Below are 18,283 nucleotides of genomic sequence, written 5' to 3' on the forward strand. Positions count from 1 at the left end.
TGAAGAACTTAAATCCATATACATAGTTTATTTTATTTACTTATTTATTTAATTCTATTGATATCAGGTTAAATGTCACCAATATTGGCCAGAACCCACAGGAAGTTCATCCTATGGATGCTACCAAGTCACCTGCCACTCGGAAGAAGGAAACACTGCCTATATCTTCAGGAAGATGACACTTTTTAACCAAGAGGTAGGGAAGCAGGATATCCATTCATTAGAACTATTGTGTTCAAGGTAAAAACTCTGAAAGCTCAAAATGTTTTTAGTCTGAATACTACTTATTAGGAAATATAAAAATTACTGAACTATTTTTCCTGCTCTAATGGGATACTTTGAAATTTTATGAAGAGTATTCGCCTATAATAAATGTACTTCTAATTTCTATAGCTAAATATGAATGGTCAGAGAAAAAGGAGTCCAGGAAATAATACTTATTACTATTACTGCTTTGCCTACTCATACATAACAAGTATACCAGGGGTGTGTTTGGTTATAAAAAATTCTTACTGCCAAAAATACCAATGAAACATTTGGGTATTTCTGTGGATGTGGAAAAACTTACTGAAAGCTATCTAATTATTTTCTTTTTTTAAAAGAGGTAGAGGAGAGCGATTTCATAGTCCCCTCAGAATTAAGGAGGAAAAGGTCATAGGCAGTACCTTCTGAGAGCAGACAGATTTTAGCATTCTAATTGCTAGCTCTTAGTTCTGCCTGGGTCATTCCCCTTGGCTCCCAAATCCAAAACCAGAAATGGAAACTGATTAATAAATGATGGCTTAATACCCCAATTGAAATATGTGTGTAGTGAACATCACGCTACCAGTCCTGTCAGGCTGCTAGAGACAATGCACCCTGCTTTCACTGCCTGCAGCTAGATACTCCCCTGCCAGCCACCTTTGGTTTTGAAGAAGACTGAAAGAAGAGAAGAGCAAACAGCCCAAGCTATTAATATGAAGGCCCAGGCCTATCCCATCAACGGCAAAGCCTTTGAAAATGGGAACTCCACCCTCACCCCGAGTGTATGATCGAAGGAAACCAGTGCAACAGAGCTTTATTAACAAAAAGGGAAGGAGCCAGAAGTTGTGTTAATTTATAGAAAGGACATCTAGCATTGAATGAAGCTAAAGTTACAAGAAATACAAAATATAAATTTCAAAATCTTACGGGCTAGTTGTTTCCTCATAATGAATTTAGGGTTTGGGGCATATACTATATAGCTAATGGTCTACTGTAGCAAGTCAAGCCAATAGTTCATTTTCCCAAATAGTTAATGAAAGATAGGCTGTGTGTGTTTATATAAAATAATATCTATCTTTAGCATAGTTTCTCTATTATACTCCACTTATAGATTTTCCATAGCAGTTTTATATACCATGCTGGCTTTTCTTTACAGAGCCTGAGTGCCTTAGAGTACATATACTAAGGCACATACTAGTTTCTAAAGTTTGAGCGACACATAACTGGGAAAACAAATTTGCCACCACAAATAAATATAAAATAAATATACATGGATGAATGGACAACAGAGAGACACTACACCAAGTCTTACCTTTTACTTTCATGGTCTTTTCTGGAAGCACCCTTTAATGTTAATGACAATAACCAGATTCTGTAGTGTTGAGTGACTGTAGCAACCAATTAATTATTGAGCATATAGTGCCAAGTACTTAACTAGGTGATTTACTGGTCCTCTCATGAAATCTTTTTAGCATGAGGCAGTCCCTTTGAGGTGTGGATATTATTTCATTTTCCAGTTGGAGGAAATGAGGCTCTGGAATATTAAATGCCATAACTGTCAGGGTCTAGATTTGAACCAAAATGTATCTAAACCCAATGCACTCACCCTTTTTGATATACCAACCAGTGGCTCCCAAAATAATTAATTTCTGATTTTACTTTGTGTTTTTATAATCTCCAGGTTTATTTTTCTAATTTCCATAATTTTATCTGCATTTTATCAGGATTAGTCCAAGTTGATTCTCAAAAAATGTTTTTCACCCAACCATTTTTGCTCACCCAACAATTCTTTAGTTTTCTTTAAGCATTTTTTCTGGATTTTAATTTGTTTCTGCCTGATTGCTTGATTATCATCTTAAAAATACTTTATAAATATGGCAATTGATTTATAAAAAGAGTAGTGATACAGGTAGCAAGTGGATATTTAAATGGTTACAACTGTTTCTATAATAGGTTTTTTTTTCCTATTCATTGAAATTTTATGTTTTAATGAGTTTATATATCAGTATTTTGGGGGTAGAGGAGTAGTTGGTTTGCTTTCCTTCTAAAACTAAAATGACATGAATATTTATATTTTAAAGATAATTCTTAAGTCAAGGTGCATAACTTTTCATTTGCCCTTAGAAAAACGAGAGTCGTCAAGTCACTCAGATCCAGTACATAGCCTGGCCTGACCATGGAGTCCCTGATGATTCAAGTGACTTTCTAGATTTTGTTTGTCATGTACGAAATAAGAGGGCCGGCAAGGAAGAACCCATTGTTGTTCATTGCAGGTATACTGTCTCCTGTCTTTTATGAATATATAGCTGACTATGTCATTTTAAAAAGGAGTATGTATTTTATTTTGTCCTTATGTTGTTAATTGTCACTATGATAATTAGAATGCAAAGCTATGCTCTCTAGAGCATAGAAGAGATAGAAGACAGAGGGTATGTTCTAACATATGATTGTCAGTAACTTTATCATGAGGTAAAAATCATACCAATTGCACTGATTCTTACAGGATCATCCTTTTCATATTTTAATGTCTTTGAAATTTGTCTTATAATTTATGGTAATTTAGATTTGATGAAATACAATATTGTAGGCTTAGTCCTGCAGTCCTATAGCCTGCTGCTATAACAAAATATTTGAGCCTAGGTAATTTATAAAGAACAGAAATTTATTTTTCACAGTTCTAGAGACTAGGAAGTCCAAGATTCAAATTCAACATATGAATTTTGGGGGACACATTCAAGTCATAGCATAGGCATTAGGTTGCACCCTAAGGTTTAGATTCCCTCCCTCCCACGAAGGTACTCCTTCCTTAGCTATGGCCCCTCTTAGGACATTCATTGAGTAGTCCCACTTCTCTTGGAATGGTCCTACCAAGTGTTATTACAGGATATGCTACTTCTAAGACTTCTAGTTGAACAGTGGCAGGCTACCCTTCCTTTCAGATCCAGGTCTGCTTCTGCCCTCAAAGGGCCAAATACAATAGCTCCAACCCTTCTCTGCCACTGACCCAGAGATTAGGAGACAGTGATTATTTCCTCCCTATTTTTACTACATTTGTTAAGTGATTTATTCAGAGGATAAGTGATTTATTCAAAGGACATGTTGAGATACCTCTTTATCCTCAAACTTTCCAATGCATTTTAAGAGTAGGCTTTCAAATCATCAAAACAGAGAATAGACCAAAATATTTTGAGAGGTAAAATAGCAAGAATGGCAAAACATATTGGGCCATTTCACATCCTGAGTCCTCGATAGCTACTACATTCATGTTCACAGATTAAACTTCAAAGAGTTGTTTTTGATTATCTCAATGGTAAAGTTTAAATTTTGTTTAAAAAACTGATTTATATAAGTGTACAAAATACTGTTGTCTATTGCATATTTGTTAACTTACTTTTTTTTATTCTGCATTTTAAGGGGAGGTCGATCTAATAAACTTCTATACTTTGTTCAGATTTTTAAAACTAAAATGTAACTCTTTTAAAATAGTATTTTTCAACTAACAGTGGTGGGAGGGGAATATAAACCATTTAATCTATATTAAATGAGTCAGTTAAGAGCACATTTTTTGTTGTTTTCAAGATATTCTGCTTGCTACTTTTGGAACATAAAACATTCAAATGAAATTATTCTTTCTGTACTACAACTTCATTTTCTACACCAAGCTACAAGTAGTTTAACAGAATAATATCAATAAGATGCTGCCCATATTTGTCTTTTTTAGTGCTGGAATTGGAAGAACTGGGGTTCTTATTACTATGGAAACAGCCATGTGTCTCATTGAATGCAATCAGCCTGTTTATCCACTAGACATTGTAAGGACAATGAGAGATCAACGAGCCATGATGATCCAAACACCTGTAAGTACTGTGTTTCATATACAAGTGTATATTCTCAACATGATGATTTTTTTACCAGTGGGTATTCTAAATCATATTTATCTTTTTAGTCCCTTGCCAGGAGCTAAATAACCATTAGCACAGGGGTCAGCAAACTATTGCCTGCTAGCCAAATCTGGCCTGCCACTTGTTTTTGTAAATAAAGTTTTAGTGGAACACAGTCATGCTCATTTGTTTATGTATTGTCTGGCTGCTTTCGTACTATAATAGCAAGAGTTAAGAAGTTGCAGCAGTACCATATGACCTGCAATTTCTAAAATACTTAATATCTGGCCTTTTACAGAAAAAGTTTTGCCAACATGCAAGTTGCCTATCATGTTAAATATTGCATACTTAAACAAGTGCAGAGGAACTTGCTTTGTATTACTTGGTCAAGTGGAATGCTGAGAATGATGGTATCCTTGGTCTGGAGAGTCTGGATAAACCTGCTTTCTGTGAAACAGCTGTGGTGAAATTGCTTTTCTTTCTAACATAAGAACTTAAATTTCACCAACAGCAAAAAAAAAAAAAAAGTAATAGAATTAAATCTAGTGTATTTTACAGTGAATCTTAATTATACTCCAGGAATCAAAGAGGAATCATGGAATTTTAGTTCATATTAAGATTATCTTTTATATTAATTAAGCCGTTGTGATATGTTAACATTGTTGGTATCGATAAGGTTACTTGAAGCAGATTGACCTACATGATCTTGTAAGTGCCTGTCATCTTTTTGGTTTTTAATTGTAGTAAGTTTCAAACATACAAAAAGGTAGACAATATAATATAATGAATACTATGTTAGTACTCAGACCCAACATTTGCCATATTGTTTCATCTGTACAGCTATTCACTTTTCCCATATTTGAAGCAAATCTTAGACATTATATCCTTTTGTCCATAAATATTTTAGTTAGCATCTCTAAAATATAAGGATTGTTTTTCCTTTTAAACAAAAGTATAATAGCATTATTCCACTTAAATGTAATTAATAATAATTCCTTATTATTGTCAAATAGCCAGTATTCAAATTTCTAGTAGTTTCATAAAAATCGTCTTTTTTATCACAGCCTTATTAAAATGTAATTTACATACCATAAAATTCACCCTATTACAGTGTACAGTTCAATGGTTTTTAGTATATCACAGAGATTTGCAGCTATCCCTGCTGTGTAATTTTAAAACATTTTCATCACCCCAAAAAGAAACCCAATACACATTAACGGTTATTCCCATTTCTCCTCATACCCTCCCTAACCTTCCTCCCACCCCCAGCCTAGGCAACTACTGATCTCCTTTCTGTCTCCATAGAGTTGCCTATTCTGACAATTCCAATCTGCCTATTCCTTTCCTATTAAAGGAACCATACAATTTATCTTTTGTAACTGGTTTCTTTTAATTAGCATAATATTGAAAGGTTTATCCATATTGTAGTATGTATCAGTACTTCATTTTTGTTGTTGAATAATATTTTATTGTATGGGGTTACAGTATTTTGCTCATCCATTCATCCATTGATGGACATTTGAATTGTTTTCACTTTGGGGCTATTATGAATGATGCTGCCATGAATTTTGTGTGTACTTTTTTGCATGAACGTGTGTTTTCATTTCTCTTGGGTATACGCAGCAATGAAATTTCTGGGCCATTCATAATTCTATTTAATCTTTTGAGGATCTACCAGATTTTTGCTATGTAGCTGCACCATTTTGTAATTCTACTCACAATGTATGAGAATTTCATTTTCTCCATATCTTCATCAACATTTGTTATTATCTTTTTTATTTTAGCCATCCAACTGGATATGAAGTGCTATCTCATTGTGAATTTGATTTTCATTTCCCTAATTACTAATGATGTTAATCATCTTTTCATGTAATAATTGACCATTTATTTGTATATTTTCTTCTTCCGAGAACTGTCTGTTCAAATCTTTTGCTCGTTTTTTTAATTGGATTATCATTTTATTGTTGAGTTGTGAGAGTTCTTTATATTTTCCTTTTTAGAGATGGGGTCTCGCTCTGTCACCCAGGCTGGAGTACAGTGGCACAGTCATAGCCCACTGTAGCCTTGCACTTCTAGGTTCACATGATCCTAGCTCACATGATGCCTCAGCTTTCCAAGTAGCTGGGACTGTAGGCGCAAGCTATTATGCCCAGCTATTTTATATTTTATTTTTGTAGTGACAGTGTCTCACTATGTTGCCCAGGCTGGTCTCAAGCTCCTGGCCTCTAGCGATTTTCCCACCTCAGCCTCCCCAGTAGCTGGGATTACAGGCATGAACCAGTTCTTTATATTTTCTGGATCTAAGTCCCTTATCAGATGTATGATTTGCAAATATTTTCTTCCATTCTGTCTTTTCACTTTCTTTATTATATCATTTGAAACAAAAGTTTTTAATTTTGATGAAATCAGTTTATCTGTTTCTTCTTTTGTTGTTATTGCTAAGAAATCATTGCCTAACCCGAGGTCATGACGATATATTCCTCTGTTTTCTTACATGAATTTTATAGTTATGGCTCTCACACTTAGGACTGTGATCCATTTTGAGTTAATTTTTGTATATAGTCTGAAGTGAGATTCCAACTTTACTCTTTTGCATGTGGATATCCGGTTGTACCAGCCCCATTTGTTGAAAGGACTGTTCTTTTCCCTTGAATTGTCTCAGAGCTCTTGTCAAAAATCAGTTGACCACAAATGTAAGAATTTATTTCCGGACTTTTAATTCTAATCCATTGATCTATATGTCTGTTCCAATGCCAGTATCATACTGTTTCGATTACTATAGCTTTGTTGTAAAATTTGAAAGCGGGAAATGTTGAAACCCTAATTCTGTTTTCCTTTTTTAAGATTGTTGTAGCTGTTCTGCATCCCTTGCATTTCCATATGAATTTAGAATCAGTTTGTCATTTCTGGAAAAAAAAAGGCAACCAGAATTTTGAATCTGCAGATCAATTTGGGAAGTACTGTCATATTGATGATATTATGTCTTCCAAATCATGAACACAGTATTGTCTTTCTGTTTATTTAGATCTTTGATTTTTTTCAGTGATGCTTTTTGTAGTTTTCAGCATACAGGTCTTACACTTCTTTAGTTAACTTTATTCCTAAGTATTTTAGTCTTTTTTGGTACTATTGTAAATGGAATCATTTACTTAGTTTCATTTTAAGACTGTTCATTGCAAGGGCATAAGAATATTACTGATTTTGTATATTGATCATGTAAACTGCAACCTTACTGAAATCATTTATTAACCAAGAGTTTTTTGTGTGTGAGAGTTAATTTTTTAGGATTGTCTATTATAAGATCATGCCATCTGCAAATAGAGATAGGTTACTTCTTCCTTTCCAATCTAGGTGCCCTTTGCCTTTCCTTTCCCTTTCCCTTTCCCTTTCCTTTCTTTCTTTCTTTCTTGCATAAGTATCCTGGCTAGAACCTCCAGTACAATATTAACGGAAGCTGTAAGACAAGAACACTTGTTTTCTTCCTGGTTTTACTAGTAAAGCTTTCAGTTTTTCACTCCTAGGTTATATTAGCCATAGGTTTTTTATAAACACCCTTTATCAAGTTGAAGTTTCTTCTGTTACTAGTTTATTGAATGTTTTCACCACGAAAGGGTGTTCCGTTTTGTCAAGTGCATTTGTGGTATCTGAGATGATCATGTAGGGTTTTTTGTCTTTTATTCTATTAAGGCATTATTACATTGATTGATTTTTGGATGTTAAACTAAACTAACCTTGTATTCCTGAGATAAATCTCACTTGGACAGAGTGTATAATTCTTTTTATATGTTGCTTATTTTTTAAGTTTTTAATTGTGGTAAAATACACATAACATAAAATTTACCATCTTAACCATTTTTCAGTAAACATTTTAGTAATATTAAGTATATTTACATCGTTGTACAATCATTCTCCGGAACTTTCTTATCTTGTGAAACCAAAACTCTATATCCATTAAACAACTGCCCATTTTTCCTTTCTCCCAGCTGTTGGTAACCAACATTCTACTTTTTGTTTTATGAGTTTGACTACTCTAAACACCTCATACTAAGTGGAACCATACTGTATTTGTCTTTTTCTGACTGGCTTGTTTCACTTAGATTAATGTCCTCAAGATATTTCCATGTTGTATCATATGTCAAAATTTCTTTCCCTTTTAAAGCTGAATAATATTCTATTGCATGTATACGCCACATTTTGTTTTTCCATCTGTTTGTCAGTAGACATTTGCATTGCTTTGCCTTTTGACTATAATGAATAATGCTGCTGTGAATATGCGTGTATAAATACTTCTTTGAGACCTTGCTTTGTCATTTCTTTCAGATGTATACCCACAAGTGGAATTGCTGGAGATCATAGCATACTTAATGGGCTGTTTTTGTTTTTTGTTGTTTTTGTTTTTAGGAATCTGTTTAAAATCAGAATTCAAATATAGTCTCTATATTTTGATTGCTTTATATGTCTCCTAAATCTCTTTTGATCTAAAACTTCCTCCTCTGTCTCTTGTCTTTTTTTTTTTTTTTTTTGCATTTTATTTGATGAACAAACTGGTTTGTTTGCATTATATATTAATAGTTTCCCACAATCTGGATTTTGCTGATTTATATCCTCAAAATGGTGTTTTCTATATTTTCTAAAAGTGGTAACTGTGTGGCTTGAGCAGCTTAGGTGGTATGTTCTTTCCTCAAGAAGCACATCACATCTGATTGTCTTTATTTTTGTGATATTAGCACCCTTGGGTGATTAATGCCCGCATCCATTAATTCACTAGGCTTGCAAGATAATGATATTCTAATTCTATCATTCCTTCTTTATTAGCTGGAATATTTCTTTAAAGAGAAACTTCTTATCTCCTATTTGGTTAATCAGTGGTACAGTGTGTATAGGAAAAGCAAGATAAACACTTGATTCTTTTCCTTTATTTACATGTTTTCAATATAATGAGTTGGTTCATTTCCCTCCAATGGTGATGACTGACTTTTTTTTTTTTTTTTTTTTTTTGAGACAGAGTCTCACTCTGTTGCCCAGGCTAGAGTGAGTGCCGTGGCGTCAGCCTAGCTCACAGCAACCTCAAACTCCTGAGCTCAAGTGATCCTCCTGTCTCAGCCTCCCGAGTAGCTGGGACTACAGGCATGCGCCACCATGCCCGGCTAATTTTTTCTATATATATTTTTAGCTGTCCATATAATTTCTTTCTATTTTTAGTAGAGGTGGGGTCTCGCTCTTGCTCAGGCTGGTCTCGAACTCCTGAGCTCAAACGATCCGCCCACCTCGGCCTCCCAGAGTGCTAGGATTACAGGCGTGAGCCACCGCGCCCGGCCATGACTGACTTTTGTTTGTTTTGGTATTATTTTGAAATCGTGGTTTTAAACATATTTGATGTTTCAACCCATTGTAGTATATTTTTCTTTTCTTTTTCTTTTTTTCTTTCTTTTTTTTTTCCCTGAGACAGGGTCTCGCTATGTCACCCAGGCTACAGTGCAATGTCATTATCATAGCTCACTATAACCTCAAATTCCTGGACTCAAGTGATCCTCCTGCCTTAGCCTCCTGAGTAGCTGGGACTATAGCCCCGCACCACCACACCCTGCTGATTTTTCTATTGTTTGTAGAGACAAGACTCTTGCACAGGCTGGTCTCAGACTCCTAGCTTCAAGCAGTCCTCCCACTTTGGCCTCCCGAAGTGCTAGGATTATAGGCATGAGCCACCACACCTGGCCATTGTAGTTATTTTTCTTAATGATACCCAAATTGTCCCATTTTTGGCCAGTGGGAGCCTATTCAGCTTGTCTTCAGAGTCCTTTTGTCAAGACCCTAGCATCTTTGACTGCTATCAGAAAAGATGCCCAGGCCCAGCTTGTACATTTCATTCCTCAGATTAGTTTATCCACTAGTTTCTCCAAGAAGTCCTGGTGGTTTTTATTGAGAAATTATTTTAGGTACCACTCTCTGAGCTCTGGGGATTTTTATTGCTTGGATTAATATTTGTCTCTAAAAATGTTCAATTGCCAGAGCCAGGAAAATACATGTGTCATTGGTTAATGCTGATGCTTCCAATATAGATTCGGGACTGCAATGTTTTTACTAAACCTCTTTTGTCTTACATTTTCATCTCCTTTCTTCTTTAACAAGAATACTGGTTCTCTGCAATACCAGCAATGAAAGACTTAGAATATCACAAGTACTCATTTGTTTTATTCCACATTGCACAGCAACAGTTTCATAATAATACTAACACTATACCATAAACAATAAGGCTACTGAAAAGAGTTTTCAATTTTTTCACAGTTCCTTTTGCCCTTTTAATATATCCTACCACAGATAGGCAGTGAAATTACTGTTTTTTAACATATACTGAGATAGATAGATAGATAGTTTGTATTCCTCCTTCTTTAATAAAGATAATATATTGTGCATACTTTTTTCCAATGTTGCTTTTTTTTTTTACTTAATTAAAAATCCTGGAATTATTCTACAGTACTGTGTAGACTTTTAATTCCTTTTTTCTCACCTAGATAGTATTCCATTGTGAGAATGTACAATGGATTACTTACCCAGTCCCTATTGATGGCAGTTGGATTATTTCTACCTTTTTTATCATAATCAGGCAATGAATAGCCTCATTTGTGAATATGTGTTTTCAATTTCTTTTTCTAGTTTATCTTTTGGACAGATTCCTAGAAGTGGGATTGCTGGGTCAAAAGGCAAATTAATTTAATTTTGTTAAATGCTGCCATCTTCCCCTTTATAGGGGTTGCAGTATTTAACGTCTCTTCCAGCAACATATGAATGAGCTTTGCCAACAAAAAAAGTTTTACCTTCATTTTTGTAATAAGTAAGCCAAGTGAGATGTCTGTCCTTTTTTTGTTTCATTTCTGATTTTTCTGATCAATTGTATTTTTTGTTTTATTTTTCAGAGTCAATACAGATTTGTATGTGAAGCTATTTTGAAAGTTTATGAAGAAGGCTTTGTTAAACCCTTAATGACGTCAAATAAATAAGAAAGCAAAAGGTCTGGGATATGTGTTGGAAAACTGCTTTCCCTTCTACTCACTGTGCCATAATACTGCCCGCAGGAAATGGCATCTAACAAACAAAAAAAAAAGAAGAACTCAAAAAAACTTTGAAAACTTCAGCACTGTTGCACTTTATGTTTTAAAAAAGTCACTCTTTCACAATCTATAACTCAATGTGTTTGAAGACTATTTCATGCTTTGCTCCGAACAAATAGTGAATAACTGAGTATGTTCAGGGTAATTTATGAAGTTTTGTGGTGGTGCCATACAGTCCCTTTTGGTAGAATTGCCACAAGCAAGGCTCAGAATTCTCATCATCTCTGTTATACACCTATATCTTGAAAGCAAAAAGAAGTAAACATCAGGAGTCAGCTCTGGTCTTTTCCAGTGGTTCTTGTACTTACTATACTGATTGCCAGATTTTATTTTTGAGATTTTAGCAATATCATTCTTAATATTAGCCAATACACTGCCTATGGATGCAGCACATCTTTCCCTACACACCCCCCTATAGAGACCTGCTGTTCGGAAGAAGAAAGGTGGAATTTGCTGTTCCCAGGAAATGCTGCACATTGTCCATTTACCAGCATCTTATAGAAAGTATAAATATGAATCTACAAATTTTCTTGGATTTAATAACTTATATTTATCATAAGGTCGGCTTATTCCAAATCATGTGATTTCACATGCTTGATGTAAAGGAATGCATGCATTGTGTCTTAACCCCTTAAGTGCCTTGAGACATCTTTGTATGTCTAATGAAAAGGCACTCATTTGACCCCACTAGGAGGTATGTATGTATATTGTATGTACATTCTTACATTTTTATGCATTTTGAATAAGTTCACATATAAACAGCTTCTTATAGTGAGTGTTAGGCAGTCAAAGAAGGGTAAGGAAATTCTGTTTCTTACTTAATACTGTGATTTGCCGTAAGAAGCAAAGATAATTTGTATTCTACTGAGTGCACGCTCTGCTGCTATGGAATTGTTTAAAATCTGCACATTCCTTTACTGAGGGACAGGGGTTACAGTTTAGCAGCTCAACGTTAAAAGATGCTTTATTCAAATTTCATATTTATTTTATTCCTAACTTTAGAAATGATGTCTTAACATGTACATTAATGTTAAACATATTGATACTCTGAGCTAAAGTTATAGCAGTTGTGATTTATTCCTATCTGTAACTAAAATATTACTCTTCAGCACTCATTTCAGTTAATATCAAGCTTTGTTCACACCTATCTATTGATTGAAATTCTTCAAACAAGGAATGAAACATTATTGACTTATTTTTAAATGTAATCCCTCAATGACTAAAATGAGGATTTTCTTGTCTTTTTTGTGTACAATTGAATTACTCCAGTTTATGTATACTAATTCAGTTATAAGCATGTTAATAAGGAGACTTTTGATTGTCCAGACTGATGGAGAATCTTATTCCCATTAAGAATGTTTATATTTTCCTCTTTGGGTTTTGTTTTGTTTTGTTTTGAAGTCTACGGAAAGATAGAACTTTAAAATTGCCCAGTTTAAGATAAATGAAAATTTGCTCACCTATTCAAATGTTATTTTATATAATTATTTTATATGGATTGTGGTTTAAAAAATTCATTTCGTAGTGGTTTCTGAATATTTCTGTATAGGCTTAATAAAGTTTAAAGTCAAATGGTAGATATTTTGGAATGCCATTTAGTATAAGGGGGAAAATGTATATATAAAATCTTCAGTATAATCTAAATCATGTCATTTCAGATGTTCAAAATCCTAATAATAAATTTCAGGAAAATGAGGCAGGAGGATTGCTTGAGCCCAGGAATTTGAGGTTCCTGTGAGCTAGGCTGACACCATGGCACTCTAGCCTGGGTGATAGAGTGAGACTCTGTCTCAAAAAACAAAACAAATAAATAAATAAATATCAGGAAATTAAGCTCTTAAATATTAATAATCAAGATACCAAATAAATGATCATATTAAAATACTTTAAGTCTTTTTTTAAATAGAGAAGTAAACATAGCCTTTATGTCAAAAAGAAATTCTCTTATCTATTTCCTGATTTCACAGTCAAGAGGGTATGAGATAGTAAATTCACTAGAATCTTATTTGAACATTCCATTCTCTACCAACAGATAAATGTGATTTAGGCTGCTGTATGACATCATGATAAGTTGAAAAGTGAAAAAGTAAAATCATGTTGGGGGTCTACGTATTAAATAACTGTTTTGGCAGTTTTTCACCTGAATTAAAAAATAAAATCTGTGTGTTCTAAGTGGATGGACAGAATATGACAACCATAGACAAAAAGATACAGTTGTGTAGACATAGCCAAAGGTCATGGTTGGCATATTCTCTAATTTAGGGCTTTGTTTACACTTCTGAGGTTAACTCTAATAATTTGTTGGCAGTGAGCACTGCTGCCTTTTTAAATCATTAATGCCTGTCTTTAAATGATAATACAGTGTATTAGAAGTTTAGAATTACATTTGTTCATATGTGAATTTTTCATCTGGGAGCTATCCTCTGTCAGTATTTTTATGTACAGAAAATATCCTTTTTTAAAGCTTCTTTATTAGGATCTTAAATTTAAATTATCCTTCACAACTTCTTAAAAAGAATATGCTAATTATACTTCCCTGTCTACTGAACAGATAAAACTTTATCCATTACATGTAAGAATTTTTTAATCTGTATATCAATCTAAATAGGTTTCTTGAAATAACTAGCTTTCATACACCAAGTAGTTCTAGACTCCATCCATATCAGTGTAATATTATGTGATAAAATGCCAAATTTCTTATTTTTAAGCCACTCTCCTGCACCTGTAACCAACCCTACCTCCCAACCCCGCACCCCCACACACTTAAGAAAACAATGCTGACTTTTATTCTGACAAGTGGAAGTCCATATTGGTGAATCAAGGGGCTTTTGTAAATGCTAAGAAGTGTTTGCGAAAACCTTCCCTTTCTGCTTTAGGATGGTTTTTCCATGTTGAAGTGTTTTATTGAGCATCTGACTTGTATCAGCACTGTGTAAATAGAATGAGGAATATTTGAAATAGACTTTATATTCACAAGAAGAATTGTGATTGTTAAACCAATGTTTCCATTCAAAACTGAGGCAGAGTAAACAGCCTGAGAAATAATCTCCTTTTATGGCCTGCCAGGAGAAAAGCGGGTAGGTGACTGATCATTTTAAGAGAGCATTTATTATATTTATTATATGAAAACTGACTTCAAATGTATGAATATATGTTAATCCACTAAGGCAGTTGCTTGAAGGTTTCAAGTACTAATACATATACACACACCCAGATACTTTCATGCATTATTTATATGTGTATTTCACAAAGGCTAATGCGTACAAACAGGATTATTTTAACTACAGGGTTGTTTATCATCTGTTGGCAGGTCTGATCTGGTCTAATCAAGTGTTTGAGCAAAACTCTCCTATTTTCCATCTCCACTAGAAGTACTACAACTTGAGAGCTGAAAGTAACTTGAAGGATATTGTCCAGCCTTCACTTTCCTTATTATAGGCAAAGAAAGAGAGGTCCACCAATGGTAATTGATTTAGTAGTCTGGTCTTCTACAGTCTGCTTTGTAATTCTCAATCTAGTGTTCTCTGTATTATGCTGGAACTTTGGTAAATTATGACCTATGATGAATATCATAAATTCTTGTGAATTTTAGTCTATTTCAACTAGAGAAGCATACTCAGGCAGTGTTTTCACTTAATAACTATAATGACCTTAGAAGATGTCACTTAAGCTGGTAAATAAGTAGGCTTCAAAAAGTGATCTTAATTATTAGGACCTCAACTCAGTTTGCTAGACCTGCTTCCCTGACAGAACATACGCTTTTGTAAAGTATTTAGGCTGTTACACATGCAGTATGAAAACATTCTGGACTGCATTTTAGAAGGCTAATTTTTAAAAGCACTTAAAACATAGAACTAAGATTTAGAGTATATGTCCACTTATAATGAAATAATTTATGTTCATAATGTGAACATGTAATAGAATTAAATATAGCATTACTTGTTTTATAATCTTACCAGGAAGGGAAAAGGAAACATGAATTTATAACGATGTGCTATTTAATATCTGTATTTTGAATATTTAAAATATTCTGACGATAAGGTTGCCAAAGTAGTTTTGAATTCATAAAAGTTATTTATACCACAATGATGTGGGGTATGTTTACAGGCTTTTATCTTGTAGTAATTATTTTGTAGTTCAGGTGAATTTGCATTTATGTCACTTATAGTAAAAACATTATGGTAAATATTTGTTGGAATAAACATCTCAATAATATGACAGGATATAGATGAATTATGCCACAGCCTGCATTTATGTAAGCTGCCACATCAACAAAGTTAAATACTTTGTATTAACATTGCTTACTTCCTGCATTTGTTTCACATATCCAACCACAATTGCTGGAGCCAATTTTCGTGGTACTTACTCTAAGTGAAATAGCTATGTTATTAAAACCTACTGGATTTTCTCAAATATCATAATTGCTGATCTGTTGACAAGATTTATAGGTGTCTCAGTATGATTACAATACAAGTTGCAGCAACTGTTTTATAAAATTCTTAGAGAATTGTGTAGATAAAAAGGAATTTACATAATCCTAAAAGTTTTGAGGGCTAATTGCTAATAGATAATTCCATCAATTTTATCAAGAGCCCAAGAAATCAATTTCTAAATTGTATGTTTTGGTTCAACTTACTTTAGCATGTCTGCAACTATTATCAACCTTTTTTATTATATGTAGACTTCATTTATTCTTAATAGCAATTACTACAATAAGCCTCTCGATGTTATCAGATGCAAACAGCAATCCCTATTTCTGCCAGAAATTAGACATCTTTTTATAATCTTGTTGAATTTTTTGTGAGTAGACTCCAAATAGTTATTTGTTTTCATATATACATTTGCTGCTATTTATTTGTATGTTTTTCTACTGCAGTATACTGTTTTTTTTGGGTTTTTTGCTGTTGTTGTTGTAGTCATCTTTATTTTTATTTTAGTATTCCAAGCTGAATGGGCAGCCAGAAGTAATACCTGCTGGGTGCAGTCCATCAGCGTTGACTAGACATGGTTCAATGCATAAATAAGTAAACCAATTTTTTAAAAAATTTACAAAGTGAAAGATATTGGCAATATTGCACGTTAAAGATTACAATTTTAGGGGAACGTTCAAATGTTTAACTTCCTGAAATCTTTAAAAATTTCTAGTGCAAGAATGAAAATATTTGAAAGCCTTGTTAAGCTCACAGAAGTTTCAGTTAAACACTGTAGAATTTTCCTATCTATTGTTGTGTAAATGACATAGAAGATATTTTTCTATGAACAAAAGGTCGAAATTGTCAATTAATTTCATTGTTTAAAGGGGACAGAATGATATTTGTATGTCTTTCATGCTGTAAAGAAAATGAATGTATCTTTCAAATGTTATTAGACTTATGATTTGATCTTAAGGATACCCTGTTTTTAAAATATCTACAAGGGATTGAAAAACAAGGGAAGAGTATGACACTCCATTATAAAAAATGCAATTTTAGAAGAAAAAATGTAATTTTCACTATAAATAAGAGCAATCATTATTGAAGCTGTTTCAAATATAATGTACCTTCTTTTTAATTTTGCTTTGGAGATAGAATAGAAATTTTCCGGGAAAATTTGCACATACTGTTTTTTAAGTGTAAAATAATTGAACTCTAGCCTTCTGGAGTGTGGAAGGACATTTGTGTGTGAGGGTAAACATGCTGCTGCATGTGTTTACCATCGAGGTTTTCAGGCTTTGTCACTGTGGCAGCCACAAGTGGGGACATCATTCTGAGAGTGTGACATTGGTGAAGCCAGAAAACGGTGCCTAAGATTCACTGCAGTAAATATGTACAGAGTCCGCTCACCCAATAAATGGTTTTTGCCTTTTTATTCTCAATGTCTTGGACAGGTAAGACCATTGGACCCAAATCTGACTCGTAGCAGTGATGTCTTATATGCTTATGGGTGTATTAATTCAGCTGAACAAAAACCCTGCATTTTAAACCAACTTGTGTAGGCAAGATTAATTTGTGCAAAATCTTCTTAAAAAGGTAGGATGTATTATTTATGATTCATTAAGCTTGACTCTATGGGGACTTCATTATTTGACTTCTGCTTCCAACAACCCTCCAACTTCTTAAAAATCACTAATTTGACTCTTTTTGAAGTAAATACTCTGAACAACTGGAACTATAGGTGATCTCTTCCTTCATTGACTTTTGCTACAGCTATTAAAGGATTAGTGTCATGCTCTCTCAACCCTAGGAGATTCCAGAATTACTTGTGATAACCTTAAATTAAATGCTACATTGCTAAATAAAATTATTGCCAGAAAGCCATCTAGCCTTGCTCACACCCTTAGACCCAAATAGGTACTGGTTGTGGTTTCTCCGTGTCCACTGTACTCAACAATTGAGCCCATTTCTCTTTTTATTCAAAGAAGCTTTTAGTTTCTAAATTGTAATGTTTCAGGTATTTGCCTTCCTGGGCAAGAAAATTTGAATCCAATTTTGGACTCTTTTGGCACCCGCCTTTTCCCGTGCTTCAGTGAGTTGGCAAGATTATTTGTTCTTTCTGGTAATCTATAGAGGAGGTGAAATTTCAATGCTAAAATTGATTTCTTGAATTTCAAATAGTAGCACTTTATTTCATGCTGACTACTGACTTAATTTATACTTTTTTTTAAAAAAAATCTAGGAGTTGTGTAAATATGGGAAAAATTTTAATTGATTAGTCTTAGAGCTCATTACACGGTCCCAAGTTTAAATGCTTTATAATGAATGATCTCTTGATAGTTTATTTGATATTTAAGAAGTAACTTGTATAATCTTAGCTTTTTTTCTGTAATTTATTTAGTACAAGAAAGGATGCCCAGTTGACTGTGTTTCTGGATTCTGATTTCCCTCAGCTAGCTTCAGCTAAGTTTGGTTTATTATAATCATTTCTGCTCTGCATTTTTTGTACAGTACATAACTTGGAAATCCATTTGTTTTATTTTCAGTGTAGTACCTAGGGATTAAGTAGATACTGTATCACAAGTAAGTTTAAGGGGATAAAAGTCCTGACACTTTATGTATGTTGAGGGGCAGGATT

General features: G+C 33.7%; 1 protein-coding gene across 1 annotated transcript in view; it reads left to right on the forward strand.

The window, feature by feature from the left end:
• PTPN4 (protein tyrosine phosphatase non-receptor type 4) overlaps positions 1 to 11,175 on the forward strand; it is a 187,462-nt gene extending 176,287 nt beyond the window's left edge. Inside the window, exons 24-27 of the mRNA XM_069461012.1 lie at positions 68 to 196; positions 2,368 to 2,516; positions 3,965 to 4,100; positions 11,039 to 11,175. Coding sequence (XP_069317113.1) covers positions 68 to 196; positions 2,368 to 2,516; positions 3,965 to 4,100; positions 11,039 to 11,122 — 498 coding nt within the window. The 3' untranslated portion in view covers positions 11,123 to 11,175. The remainder of the gene's footprint in view (positions 1 to 67; positions 197 to 2,367; positions 2,517 to 3,964; positions 4,101 to 11,038) is intronic.
• The last annotated feature ends 7,108 nt before the right edge of the window (positions 11,176 to 18,283 follow it).

Source organism: Eulemur rufifrons, chromosome 1, assembly GCF_041146395.1.
Source record: "Eulemur rufifrons isolate Redbay chromosome 1, OSU_ERuf_1, whole genome shotgun sequence".
Lineage (NCBI taxonomy): Eukaryota > Metazoa > Chordata > Mammalia > Primates > Lemuridae > Eulemur > Eulemur rufifrons.